Source organism: Mixophyes fleayi, chromosome 10 (assembly GCF_038048845.1).
Source record: "Mixophyes fleayi isolate aMixFle1 chromosome 10, aMixFle1.hap1, whole genome shotgun sequence".
Lineage (NCBI taxonomy): Eukaryota > Metazoa > Chordata > Amphibia > Anura > Limnodynastidae > Mixophyes > Mixophyes fleayi.
The window spans coordinates 91,726,495-91,741,653 of record NC_134411.1 but is presented as its reverse complement, the minus strand read 5'-3'; the positions used below and the strand labels follow the sequence as shown (position 1 = coordinate 91,741,653).

At 39.9% G+C, this 15,159-nt stretch overlaps 1 protein-coding gene across 1 annotated transcript; it reads left to right on the top strand.

Moving 5' to 3' along the window:
* Nucleotides 1–4,603: 4,603 nt before the first annotated feature.
* On the top strand, nucleotides 4,604–14,761 carry SDR42E1 (short chain dehydrogenase/reductase family 42E, member 1). Its single transcript, XM_075189154.1, has 3 exons — nucleotides 4,604–4,786; nucleotides 7,020–7,092; nucleotides 10,805–14,761. The coding sequence occupies exons 2-3, from the start codon at nucleotides 7,025–7,027 to the stop codon at nucleotides 11,904–11,906; spliced, it is 1,170 nt and encodes a 389-aa protein (XP_075045255.1). The 5' UTR covers nucleotides 4,604–4,786; nucleotides 7,020–7,024; the 3' UTR covers nucleotides 11,907–14,761.
* The last annotated feature ends 398 nt before the right edge of the window (nucleotides 14,762–15,159 follow it).

The window sequence follows — 15,159 nt, the reverse complement described above, 5'->3', positions numbered from 1 at the left end:
CTCTCTCTCCTCCCGCCCCTTCCTCTACTCTCCCTCCTCCCGCCCCTTTCACTACACCCGCCCCTTCCACTACTCTCCCTCCTCCCGCCCCTTCCACTACCCGCCGCTTCCACTACCCGCCTTCCTCCCGCCCCTTCCACTACCCGCCCTCCTCCTGCCCCTTTCACTACCCGCCCTCCTCCCGCCCCTTCCACTACCCGCCTTCCTCCCGCTCATAGACTAAAGAATTAAATTTAAACTCTTCATCCACAAATCTCTCAACCAATCCACCCCTTTACATCTCCATCCTCAACTCTACCCCCACTCCTTGCCACCTGGTGTTCTCCCTCTACTGTTCCACCTCTCTCTGTAGCTCTAGGCCCCTTCCCTAACCTTGTTTTCATGAGCTCAGGCCCACGTCACACTGGACATCACCATCACTCACTGTATTGTATATAACCTGATCTACATTACCATGTCATCTATGTATTTCTTGTTTAATCAGTATCTCTGGTATCTGCATTGTCCTATTCTTCATGGATTATGTAATGTACTATGGTCTGTATACTTCTGTATATGTCACGTACGGCACTGCAGACCTTCACCGACACGTTATAAATAAAAGATAAAAATAATAATATTGTCTGTACATGATCCCTATCACTTCTGAGTCAGCCGATGGAGAGACATCAATCAATCTGGTCTAATCAATTAGGATTGTATAAAACACTATACAATGGCCAATTTGGCGCAACACAAATCTGACCACATCTGCTGCCAGCATTAATTTGACCTACATCAGGGAAAAGGAATACTACCATTCACATTAATCATGTCAGACATATAGAAAAATATGGCTTTACGTGTCGTGTATTCTAAATATTACTGCATCCCCCTAATAGAGAAGTAGACCACATGTATGTTATAAACCTTAACATCTGTGATTGTTAAACACCACTAGCAGATATTCACTTTGTAATGTAAACAATGTCTAACAAATAGTTTTATTAAAATAAACAAAATAACAACTAAATGGAATAACATTTTGCAGGGCTCCAGAAAGGTCTGCTTACTTAATTTGGCGTGTAATTATGAGGATAATAAAGTGTGCAACCTTCTCATTTCCATCCCCTAGATTAGCTGGTTGTATGGGATCTGTACTTGGCCTGCAGCTAAATACTAAAGCAAGGTGTCATCCACTGATACCTATTGATTTTGGTGCTACACAATGACTTCATTTAGCTGTTGGGGCGATCGTAACAAGAGCACAGCACGACGGTATCTGCATTTGTGAAGGGGGTCGGTGACACACAAGGAGGTCACTGTACCGTGACATATTCAGAGATTTATTTCAAGCATAATCCACAAACTGCAAAACTAAAGCTTTATGGATTATTTCTATTTTCTTTTTCTGTAATCGTTATTAGATGTCTATGGAGAACAGGATTTTGTATAAGAGTGCCAGGGGTCTGATGTGGCGCTGCAAAGAAGGGGTGAAGAACTTGCGGCTCTCCAGCTGTTGTGGCACTACAAGTCCCAGTGTGCCACCGGTTGCCTACTTCCTCTCTGAATGATCACAATGCAGACTTTAAGAGGAAAAAGACACGAGACTCTGCAATATGTAATGTGCTTGCCAGCAGGGCCGCCTCACCTCTGTCTTTTACCCCGTTTGTTTATTACTGTGTTTGCCCCCAACTGTAAAGCGCTACGGAATATGTTGCCGCTATATAAATATATGATGATGATGATGATAGACCAGGGGTGCTTAACCTATGCGAGTACAGAAAATGTGGCTCCCAAAGCATCCAGAACGGGTCACCATATCGTTTACAAACCTATATGTACTGCCAGCTAATCAATTAATTTTAATCATATTTCAATATTATTTTGCACACATCACTAATTTTCTAATAATGATATTAACAATAACATGCTTAATATGTACACAGAGGTAAATAAACTAAAACCTGTTCACTCTCCCCTGGACTCCATCTCCTCTCACCCCCTAGGGGTAAATGTATCAAGCTGCGTGTTTCCGGTGGGTCTGAAAAGTGGAGATGTTGCCAATAGCAACCAACCAGATTCTAGCTGTCATAGTGTAGAATGTACTAAATAAATGATACCTAGAATCTGATTGGTTGCTATAGGCAACATCGCCACTTCTCCAAACCAGCCGGAAACTCGCAGCTTGATACATTTACCAGCTTGATTATTTAGTGTGCTGACACCCCATCCTGACCCCAGGGCGATGGATGTCACCCTCACACTGGCTTGTTTAACATTAAAACAACCTAAAAAAACACTAAATTATATGGTTTATGGTATTTTTAATTTCATTAATACCGAAAAAAAGTTTTTTGCATGTGGGAATAAAACTGAATAAATACTATTTATACACCACTGAAAGGTAAAAAAGAGGGACTGGACAATATCTTCTTGAAACACAAGGAATTCACGCACAGAGTTACAAAGACTGAAAAAATACTTACATGGTTTAAATAACCTTGACACTGTATGGATTTATCAAGCTTTTCCTGGCAATCTTTGAGAGACGTCAGACAGGAGCCTGCAACAAATAAAACAAGTTCCTCAATTTACAGAATCAAAAACAACGACAAAGTCATGAAACAAATAATAGCGCACTAATTGTAAACCAGAGCTGACACTTCATTCTGCAGGTGCAGCTGGTCTAGTACCATATTCTGGCATCAAACAAACACCAGTCTCCTCCATGACATGTGGTAGCATAACAGCTTATTATGTAAAGGAGGGACAACGCTAAACATTGTTCTGAAAATAATAATCATTTTGTGCAGTTCTTATCTGTCTTCAACAGTGATTAACGAGTCTCTTGATCATTTTATGGCGATAGGGACAATTTCCTATCGTCGCTTATTCAAGCTCGAACTAATTAACAACAAATTAAATTAAACACTAGATAAAAAAATAAATATATTTTTAAACAATTCCCAATTAAAAAAATTGTATTCAAATAATTTAGCTCGATTTTCTTGCCATCACCTTTGTGAGCTGTACTTTTAACAACATAATCCTTGTTAAGTAACCATTCCCCCATGCCGTGCATGGGGGACGCTTTCGTCAGCAAGATCTGGTGAATCTTAATGCCAAAGGAATACTGCTGTCGTCAGCTGTGACCATTTGATGGATAGGGCAAAGCACTATCTCTGGCAAAAGCACCCATGTTTTTCCCTATAATAAGTAGACCTGCTGTTTATAAACACACTATAACATGCAAATAAAATCGCATATAACACAAAACATCTGGATGCATTAATTTACCCATGAGTCTGATAGGTAGTTATCTTGTCTTTATGTCTGCATTTATTTTGTCTACATTGTACACCTCTGTTATGCATCTGCTGTTTACCCCACTGTCCACTGCTGCAGAGCACGATGGCGCCTTACAAACCAACATCAATAATAATGTTTATTAAGAAACATCTCACTGCATTTACAATTTACTGTCATTGAGATGTTAGTTTTAATCCACATGGAAAAAAAAAAAAGGGCTTTACAAAAAGCACATCACAAAGCAAGTTACATGCATGTAAAGCTCAAGAATGTAGTGTGATGGGTACAATTAATCAGATTTTATTCCATTAATAGCCATAGCATAGCATATATAGCTCTAAGCAGGGCTTTTTTTTTTTTTGTCATTGTACACTCCAAATGGTGTTCCGGCATTTATTAATTCTTTCTTTCTTTCTCTGTGGTGCTGTCACATTGCAGCACCGCTTCTTAGTGTGTGTCCTGCTTCCGGCTCCGGCAGCGTTGTGACGTCACGACGCTGCCAGCGAGAGGACCCGCGATCAAGCAGAGAAGCATAGAAGGTATGTACAGACTACAGAAAGCGGGGGAGGGGCGCAGAAAGAGAGGGGGCTTAGAAAGAGGGCTACAGAACAACGAGGGGGCACAGAAAGAGAGGGCTACAGAAAAACAAGGGGTGCAGAATAGGGGTGAGAATAGCTAGTGGGCATATGTGAGAAAAGTTGGTAGGCAGCAGGGGACATGTCAGTGTGTGATGTCCAGTTGTTGTTTTGTATTTTTAAATCTAACATTTGGGGCCTCCCCTCTAGATATCCTGCGCAGCAGTGAAGACTGGACAGCATTCTGCTTTAGACATCAGTGCATCTGAAATGCAGCCTTGCCAACCAGGAAGTAAGAGTTGTCATTTTTATTTTATTTGTCAAGTGTGTCAAGGCCAAGGAAGGGAGTATGTAATATATATATATATATATATATATATATATATATATATATATATATATATATATACACACACACATACACAGCACTGGGAGCTGTACTATTAAAGTCACTGCAAAGGCTCAGCAATAAAACAAGCTCAGAACTTGGAGGAGTTAAAGTGGACAGAGGGTACAGGTGAGAAGCTGCTGTCTGGCAGGACATGCTGGGCCTTGTAGTACCCAGGACCCCATGTGACTGGCCCTCCCCGCCGTATAACACAACGGTGCTCAGTACCCAGGCTCCGGCTGACCCCGCTCAGCGTCTCCAGCACGGTCACCACTTCCTCCGGCTTCAGTTTCCCCGCCATGCTGTCCAGCGGGTCACGTGTTCTGCTCACGTCAGCACGCACGGCTTCTCCGCGTCGCCCGGGGCAACGGCCAAACGTCTCTGTGGCGGCAGGGGGCCGACATGTTGCTGTACGGAATTCAACTCAACAGACGGCCGGCTAGTCAGCGTGGTGAGAGGTGTGAGGTGTGCGGAGCTGTCGTGTGAGGTGAGGTGTGCGGAGGGTCGTCATTCCCGGGCGGTCAGGAGACAGGTAATACCTATAATAATCAAACTCAACTCAGTGGGCACTGGGGTCAGAGGTCAGTGTGACGTCAGAAATACGTAGAGTGGCACCACTTGTACATGTGTGATCATCAGACTGATATTTATGCTATGATTATTATATTTATACTATTATATTTATAGTTAGTATGATTATTATATATACTATTATATTTACACCATTGTTATTATATGGACTATTATACTTATATTATGATTATTATATATATAGTCTATTATGTTTATACTATGATTATTATGTAGTCTAATATATATATATATTTATACTATGGTCTTTGTGTAGTCTATTATATTTATACTATGATTATTATATATACTGTTATATTTATACTATGATTATTATATAGTCTATTATATTTATACTATGATTATTATATATACTATTATATCCTCATCATCATCATCATTTATTTATATAGCGCCAACATATTCCGTAGCGCTTTACAATTGGGGACAAACATAATAAACTAATAAACAAACTGGGTAAAACAAAGAGGTGAGAAGGCCCTGCTCGCAAGCTTACAATCTATGGGACAATGGGAGATTGACACATGAGGTTAAGTCTACATTTTGCATCTTGGCCCAGCCAGACTGCAAAGGTAAAAGTGACTCATAAGCTAAATCATCCTGTCACACAACAATGTTGGTCAGGGGGTAGTTGTCTTGTGTGAAATTGTGTAACAGGCTAAAGGTAGTGAGGTTAAGAGGGTGGTTGAGGAATATTATAAGCTTGTCTGAATAGGTAGGTTTTCAGAGAACGCTTGAAAGTTTGTAGTCCAGAGGAGAGTCTTATTGTGCGAGGGAGAGTTCCATAGAGTGGGTGCAGCCCAAAAAAAGTCCTGTAATTATATTTATACTATGATTATTATATAGTCAATTATATTTATACTATGATTATTATATTTATACTATGATTATTATATATACTGTTATATTTATACTATGATTATTATATAGTCTATTATATTTATACTATGATTATTATATAGTCTATTATATTTATACTATGATTATTATATAGTCAATTATATTTGTACTATGATTATTATATAGTCTATTATATTTATACTATGATTATTATATATACTGTTATATTTATACTATGATTATTATATAGTCAATTATATTTATACTATGATTATTATATAGTCTATTATATTTATACTATGATTATTATATAGTCTATTATATTTATACTATGATTATTATATATACTGTTATATTTATACTATGATTATTATATAGTCTATTATATTTATACTATGATTATTATATAGTCTATTATATTTACACCATAGTTATTATATGGACTATTATACTTATATTATGATTATTACATATATAGTCTTATGTTTATACTATGATTATTATGTAGTCTAATATATATATATTCACACTATGGTCATTATGTAGTCTATTATATTTATATTATGATTGTTATCTGGACTATTATATGTATACCATGGTTATTATAAGGACTATCATATTTATACTATGATTATTATATAGTCTATTATATTTATACTATGATTATTATATATACTATTATATTTATACTATGATTATTATATAGTCTATTATATTTACACCATAGTTATTATATGTACTATTATACCTATATTATGATTATTACATATATAGTCTTATGTTTATACTATGGTTATTATGTAGTCTAATATATATATTCACACTATGGTCATTATGTAGTCTATTCTATTTATACCATGATTATTATATGGACTATTCTATTCATACTATGATCATTATGTGGTCTATTATATTTATACTGTGATTATTACACAAAATTCCAAGGGCAGGTGGAAAATGCACTTAGCTCATAGCTGATTAGCAGTTATCTGTGGAAATCTGTGCAGAAGTTATGAGTCTGATGTCCTATTTGAAATAATGTTTGTCAGCTCTTTGCTTATCCCTATCACAAATCCTGAGAACTCGCCACAGAGCATAGTTTTCGAGCTAATGTAGTCTAAGCAATGATTCAGTAGACATTATAATTTAATCCTAGCAGTTGATCCGTTATTTTAAGAATTTATTAGTTGAAAATGTCCCATTTGTCTAACTGAAAATGACTTGTTTGCGTACGGTAGTGATTGTGTTTTTGCCGGGTGCGTGAATGTTTATATGTAGAATCTTATGTGGATGATTTTTATACTTACAAGGTCTATATTTTTTTGTGCTTTAAGAAACGATGAGCGCTTTACAGTCTCCCAAAGAAACATTTGTCATTACTGGAGGTGGCGGCTACTTTGGACACAGGTTAGTGCCATGGTATAATTAATAATCTTGCATAATTATGGAAAGTATATTAATAATCTATTTAATTATTCAATTCCATTGGGGATATTTTGACTAATGAGCACTAATTGCATCTTCCGGAGAAGCCAAATTCCATTATTAATTAGAATTGGTTAATGAGTTTTGCAGTTCAGTTAGAGAAGGGCTTAGCAAATATCCTGCCATTTATCGCAACACAGAATGTATTGCTTCCCTCTACCGTTCATTTAAATTCATGTGTTGAAGACTGATGTAAAAGGACACTCTCATCAAAACTATGATTTATTTAATATAGTTTTTATTAGGGTATTTGTTATTAATGTTGTTAGAATAACTGTCACTGAACGATAGAGCTGCAATTGTTAGCTATGTAGATTTTCTTTGGGTTTTAAGGGACTTGTCATTTTTCGATATAATGCAAAACCATAGGTAGCTACATTCTGTCTAAAAAGCTCACAATACTTATTGGGGGGATTCATTTATCCGCGATGTGCCACAGAGTACCCCATAGAGGGGCAGGAAAATCTGCGATGTTTGGATAGCATAGTACCCGGGTACGAACGCAGACAGAGATCACGGTGATGTCCGGCATCTCGTGTCGGGAAATGGAATTCGGGGGGAATTCCATTGAGTAGACTGTAAGCTCGAACAGGCAGGATGCTCTCTACCCTATGTTTCATGTTCGTCTCCCTCCTGTGTCCCTGTCTTATGCTGAATTTCTTTGCTATTTGTATACTCAGGCTTGGAATTCATACCTCTACTCTTTCTAGCTGTAATTGTTAGCTCCTGCCTATCCGTGCTTGTGTCATGATGCTTAATTGTATTTATGTGTCTGTTATTACGTTTATTGTATGCATGTATGTCATGTCTGCACGATGATTGTCTGACTGTGGCATCTGTAGCGCCCTATAAATAAACAATGATAATGATGAGAGAATAGAGGAAGATAAATCACCAGGTGGTACCTGTCGGCTGTATTTTCCGCCATACAAAGTTATGCCTCTTGCTTCATTCATTCAGGGAGCCTTCCTCAGACAACACCATCTAATGAGGATGAGGTTCATTGGAATCTTTAAAACTTTGTGCTGAATGTAGGAAACGCTCCACATAAGATTGATTGTCACTAGTGAGTGATTCAGCTATGAAAATGCAGCATTTAATTCCTTCCGTAGTACCTACATAGAAACGGCAGATAAGATCCACTTGGCTCAACCTATGGTAACCTCAAACCCTATTTGATCCTTAGATATCATTATGTGTGCATATACATATACACAGTATAAGCACACACACTTTCTAAGCAAAAAAGATAATATCTAACATTAAATAATAATCAAATCAGCACAGCTCTTACCGCACTGCTGTGTCCAGCGGAGAAGGGTTCAAAGGGCACTTGCAGTCTCTCCACAGGAGCTCACGGTGCTTCTGTATCCACAATCACTGTGGAGGGAACTGTTGAAGTGGGGATAAAAAAAAGTCATAAATGGTCAACATGCCTCTCAGACCTTTTACATGGTCATCAGACCTCCCCACATGCCATCAAATCTAACCACATGCCCCAGAAATGCCCAGACATCCCCAAATGCCACATACATGTCAATCAGACCCACCACATGCCCCATATATGCCAGACAGACTCGCCACATGCCCCATACATGCCAATCATACCTCTTCACATGCAGTGAGATCACACATACCCCTTCCCTACCTCTCACTTCTCTGACACTTAGCCGCTGGACCCCGCGCAGAAGAAGGAGGGAGAGCACAGTACATGCTCTACTCCTTCCGTGATTGGCTGTGACACTCTGATCTCCCTGCGTTGTGCAGAGGAGGTCATGTGATTCCAATCGATCAGTTGAATGTTCTCTGATCTGCCGGCAGACCCTGAAGCCACGTTTCAGAGATCAAAGAGCTGCATGAGGCTCAAGAGCTGCGGGCTGGCCACCCCTGCTCTACTGTATTAGCCTCTACCACCTCTGATGGGAGGCTATTCCACTTACCCACTACCCTTTCTGTGAAATAGTTTTTCCTCAGACTTCCTCTGAAACTACTTCCCCCCCCCCCCCCAGTGTCAGTGCATGTCCTCGTGTTCTAATACTTCTCTTCCCTCCAGTGTCAGTACATGTCCTCGTGTTCTAATACTTCTCTTCCCCCCAGTGTCAGTAAATATCCTCGTGTTCTAATACTTCTTTTCCCTCCAGTGTCAGTGCATGTCCTCGTGTTCTAATACTTCTCTTCCCTCCAGTGTCAGTGCATGTCCTCGTGTTCTAATACTTCTCTTCCCCCCAGTGTCAGTACATGTCCTCGTGTTCTAATACTTCTCTTCTCCCCCGGTGTCAGTACATGTCCTCGTGTTCTAATACTTCTCTTACCTCCAGTGTCAGTGCATGTCCTCGTGTTCTAATACTTCTCTTCCCCCAGTGTCAGTGCATGTCCTCGTGTTCTAATACTTCTCTTCCCCCCAGTGTCAGTACATGTCCTCGTGTTCTAATACTTCTCTTCCCCCCAGTGTCAGTAAATATCCTCGTGTTCTAATACTTCTTTTCCCTCCAGTGTCAGTGCATGTCCTCGTGTTCTAATACTTCTCTTCCCTCCAGTGTCAGTACATGTCCTCGTGTTCTAATACTTCTCTTCCCCCCAGTGTCAGTGCATGTCCTCGTGTTCTAATACTTCTCTTCCCTCCAGTGTCAGTGCATGTCCTCGTGTTCTAATACTTCTCTTCCCCCCAGTGTCAGTGCATGTCCTCGTGTTCTAATACTTCTCTTCCCCCCATTGTCAGTACATGTCCTCGTGTTCTAATACTTCTCTTCCCCCCAGTGTCAGTACATGTCCTCGTGTTCTAATACTTCTCTTCCCCCCAGTGTCAGTACATGTCCTCGTGTTCTAATACTTCTCTTCCCCCCAGTGTCAGTGCATGTCCTCGTGTTCTAATACTTCTCTTCCCCCCAGTGTCAGTACATGTCCTCGTGTTCTAATACTTCTCTTCCCCCCAGTGTCAGTACATGTCCTCGTGTTCTAATACTTCTCTTCCCCCCAGTGTCAGTACATGTCCTCGTGTTCTAATACTTCTCTTCCCCCCAGTGTCAGTACATGTCCTCGTGTTCTAATACTTCTCTTCACCCCAGTGTCAGTACATGTCCTCGTGTTCTAATACTTCTCTTCCTTTGTAGAATGTTTTCCTCCTGCACCTTGTTATAATCCTTGATATATTTGAGAGTTTCTATCATGTCTCCCGTTCCCTTCTCTGCTCCAAACTATTCATATTAAGATCTTTTAGTATTTCCAGGTAAGTTTTGTGCTGTAGGCCATGAACGTTTTAGTTGCCCTTCTTTGTACGGTCTCTAATGTATTTAGTAGAGACTAGATCCATAGGCACAGACAATGAAACTATACGGTAAACAAAGAAATGAACCAGTAATATAAACGACAAGCATAGAAACAATCCAAAAAATCAGGGCAGGCAACTAACAGAATCGTTGGGGGTCACACACCGTGGTCAGGGCAGGCAGCAGACACAGAATAGTGAGAAGAAGCAGGGACAAACATGAGCAGACTTCAAACTGATACACTATAGCAGGCAATGAGTCAATTGTGCAGACAGCCTTGTAAACCAATAACCATAAAAATGCTGGTTATTGGTACATATGTGCGGGTGAAATCTGACAATATTCTAGCACTTGTTTCTTCTTTTCAGATTAGGTTGTCAGCTGCATCAGAACGATGTAAGCGTTGTTCTTTTCGATGTAAGAAAACCAACACTAGAAATCCCAGATGGAATCCGTTTTGTACAGGGAGACATTCGCTCTCTTTCTGCAGTGGAAGACGCTTTAATCAATGCGACCTGCGTCATCCATACAGCTTCTTATGGGATGTCCGGGCGGGAACAACTTCAGACATCTCTAACAGAAGAAGTTAATGTCAAGGGCACGGAGAACGTTATCCAGGCCTGCTTAACTAATAATGTTCAGAGATTAGTGTACACCAGTACGTACAACGTGGTGTTTGGTGGGCAGATAATCGAGAACGGAGATGAATCTATGCCATACCTACCTCTTCATCGCCATGCGGACAACTACTCCCGCACCAAGGCTATCGCTGAAAACATGGTGCTGAAAGCCAACGGCAGCAAGCTCGCAGATAAAAGCGGATGTCTAAGGACCTGCGCTCTTAGATCGGCCGGGATCTATGGCCCAGGGGAACAAAGACATCTTCCTAGAATCATTAATACTGTTGACCAAGGGTTGTTTAAGTTTTTGTATGGGGATCCCAATAATCTCGTACAGTTTGTCCATGTTGATAATCTCATATCCGCTCACGTTTTAGCCGCAGAAGGCCTCACGGCTGAGAAAAAGCATATCGCCGCTGGTCAGCCTTACTTCATAGCGGACGGCAGCCCAATCGGTAATTTTGAGTTCTTCCAGCCCTTTATAGAAGGTCTAGGTTATAAGTTCCCCACAGTTCGGCTTCCCCTCTTCTTTGTCTATTTTATGGCCTACCTCACTGAATGGTTACATGTCCTCATCAGACCTGTTTATAACTTTCAGCCTTTGCTCACCCGCGCAGAGGTCTATAAAACGGGAGTAACTCACTACTTCAGCTTGGGAAAAGCCAACAGGGAGCTGGGGTACGAACCCAAATCGTTTACGATGCAGGAAGTTGCCAAATGGTACCGTTCTCAGGGCTATGGCAAGCGGGTCAAAGCAACGCAACAAAGCAGCAGCTTTCTCTGGGATGTCATGTTGTGTGTCTTGGTAATTGTGGCTGTGTTGGCTTGGGTGCCTAGGGTGGTAGGGTGATATCTATAACTTCCAAAAACCTAGGGGGTAAACGTATCAAGCACAGAGTTTTCCCGGCGGGTTTGAAAAACCAATCGGAGTGTAGCTATCATTTATTTACTACATTTTACAAAATGATAGCTAGAATCTGATTGGTTGCTATAGGCAACATCTCCAGTTTTCAAACCTGCCGGAAAACGCTCAGCTTCATACATTTACCCCTAGGGCTTTACTGTTAAATTGTTCCCGTCACCTAAACTCAACGGAGGGAGCCATTTTGCCAGATGAATTAATGTTCATAAGCATGCAGCTTAAGCAGTGACGTCACGCAGCCCTGGTGCACTGATAGGTCGCATTATCGGTGTCTAAGTGATGTCATCAGCTCCTGGTGATTTGATTGGCTGCATTCTCATGAATGTTGTTTAAAATGGCTGCCCTGTGTATAACGTGTTTTAAGTTTACAATGACCTTTTTATAATTGGTTCTGGGTGTAATTAGTTAATGCGACTGCAAATTTGTGAAATGGATGCTGTCTCTTACAACCAAAAGAGTATGCTTAGCATGTAGGAGAGAAGAAGTGACCAAAGGTATTTTCACTCTGTGCTGTTGGGTAGCCTTGCTCATTCCACTATATAACTCTCAGTCTGTGGCTTCCTCATGTTTCTGTTCCCCTCCTCACATCATGTCACTGCCCCGGTCACCTGCTGCCCTGTTATCACTAACACAATCACAATATGGAGCAGGTCATTGCTTCCCACAGGATCAACATACCCATATCCTGATACAGTAAGAGGCTTTGACTCCTCAAATACATCTCAAAATTCTGCAGTTGTGGTTTCCTGCCAAGATCTGTTGGAGAGAATAGGTGAGGGAGGGGCATGGGAAAGTCCAGACTTTCGTCTTTTTAAACTGAATTGATACATGTTGGCTGCATTCTCCAGCTCAGATGTAGATATGTTAGATGTTACATACTTCTTTTTTTTATTTAATAACTAGAAGTTGCAAGTGATCTTAATAGCAATGGGGTGATTGTTCTTAATAATTTTTTTAAAGAGACTGTTCTAAGCATTAATTGTGTTATGTGGAAGTAGAACCATGGAGCACACTGGAGAAATTGGAAAGTATGTGGGAATGGGGTAGGAGAATAGACAAAGCTACTGTAGTAAGAGGGTGGGGTGGTGGTAGCTGATTAATGGTACAGACTATGAAGGAGACAGGTCAACACCATCTAATATAGTTTACAGACTGTTCAACTTTTTGCAATTATCCGATTTCTTCTGCTGTTATAATTCTGTAGTCAGGCAAAATTGGGGCAATTGTCGAAAATTTGGTGCCTTTAACTATAATTATTATCATGACTGTCTTACAGGAGAAGCTCAATTAAATGTTTGGTTTTTTTTATAAAAAATTCTATTATTACATAATGGAACATGGCAGTAACTTCATTACAAAAACTTAGTTGTGATTATATTTGTTGTTCATTTGTTGGTTCCTTCTTTAGTATGTTGCTGTTAATGACTTGCCTCCGACACCATCTATTATAATTCCACAGGATGCGTGGAGTGGTCATACACTTCCTATAACCATTTAGTAAGAACCGATGAGCTTAATGCCTATTTTGTCTAACAGATCTACCTCTTATGTTAAAACATTCAAGCAAATTGCTGGTGACAGTTATGAGAACTGGTGCTCCCGTAACGGTGGGGAAAAGTGCACCAAGAAACGTGTAAACGAATGGTGAAAAATGCACTTTACTACATGTACAGGATGTGGTACAAGCTCCAGCACCTCTGAGCACCTGTGAAACTCAAGTCTGGAAGAAGAGAAGCCCCCTAAATGCATCTTCTCCAGCCCTTGTAATTCATCTTGATTATCAAAATGAAAACTTGATTTTGCACGTGGGTGATGTTGGGTGTACTGGTGCATCTACTCTGCCCTTGGCAAGGAATGTTCCCCATCTGCCCAGCTCCTTCCATCAGACGGGGTAAATTTTTGTGCTCCCAAAATGGTGCTATCCCAGCCGGCAAATCCATTCGCTTACCTGCGAAAATCGGGGCATCTGTGCAAAACGTGCCATGTGACGTCAGACAAACAGTATTTGCACTGTGCTTGTGAACATTTATATATTAACTCTATTGCTAGTAAGGTGCCCTTTTCTATTACCAGTCACATCACTTTTTTTTATAAATCTCACAGCCATTTGCCAAAACTTTATCCAGACGTCTACTGAATCGGATGATGATGAATCTTCAATTGTAATAGAAGGTGCAAGTAATCGCACCTCAATATCTCCAAATTTCATTCCAGGTGCCCAGCTTCCTGCTCCAAACTGAGTGCACAGGTTGACACAATTAATAGTGAATACAGAGAGCTAGTGTGCACACGTTCTGGTCCAGCTCACCACTGATCTGCCTACAGAGCCCCACAACAGGCCATTCACAAGCGGAATGTACTTTATGTTCTTCTATTTCCCTGGCATTACTTCCCTGGAAGTGATGACTGGGGTTTATAGACCATGGAGTTGTCTCAAACAAGCTCAACCCAGGGCTGCTCGAACCTTTGAAACGCATTGGAGAATTCCTACAAATTTTACAACTTTTTGCCCACTTTGTCGAACTGCTTGAAGAAACAGTCTCCATCCAGTTCAGGCAACTCTACCTCTGGGGTTCTCTGATGGCTACGGATCAAATTTTAATGCATGTAACTACTTTGTGAATATTTAAGCTAAGAAAATGTAGGTGAAATGTTCCTTCAGCCTCCACGCAGGAGTTTAAATTATATATCTTTATTTTTAGGAAGCTGCTCCCTTTGAAATATTTATATTTCTTTGATACAAGTCATTATTTCACATGAATAATTTCTTGAGATATATATATATATATATATATATATATATATATATATATATATATACATTTTTTACTACTGGTTAAGGAAAGATGAGACAAAATCATTACTGCATTGGCAATATTCTCTGCTCACCCTGTAATTTTCTTTAATAGCAAATGTTTGCTTAAAAAAAAAATATATATTAAAATTGTTGTATAATTTTGTTTACAAAATAAAATTATTACTTAATAATACAATGTGGGCATTCCGTCTATTCCTACTAAACAATCACTTACAAGCACTGTTTATGATAATAACCTGCACATTTATATAACTTTCCCTATTTTATTTGGGGTCGGAGGAGAAATGGAGAATGGTTGGTAATAGTGAAAGTCCCACATTTTGCAATCTAGTGGGAAGAGATAGTTTGTTTAGTTTTAACAAA

Bases quoted from the DNA above. Each gene is read 5' to 3' on its own strand.
- SDR42E1 (XM_075189154.1), top strand. From the start codon at position 7,025: ATGAGCGCTTTACAGTCTCCCAAAGAAACATTTGTCATTACTGGAGGT. The intron at 7,093-10,804 runs GTTAGTGCCATG...TCTTCTTTTCAG, and splicing joins GGCGGCTACTTTGGACACAG to ATTAGGTTGTCAGCTGCATC.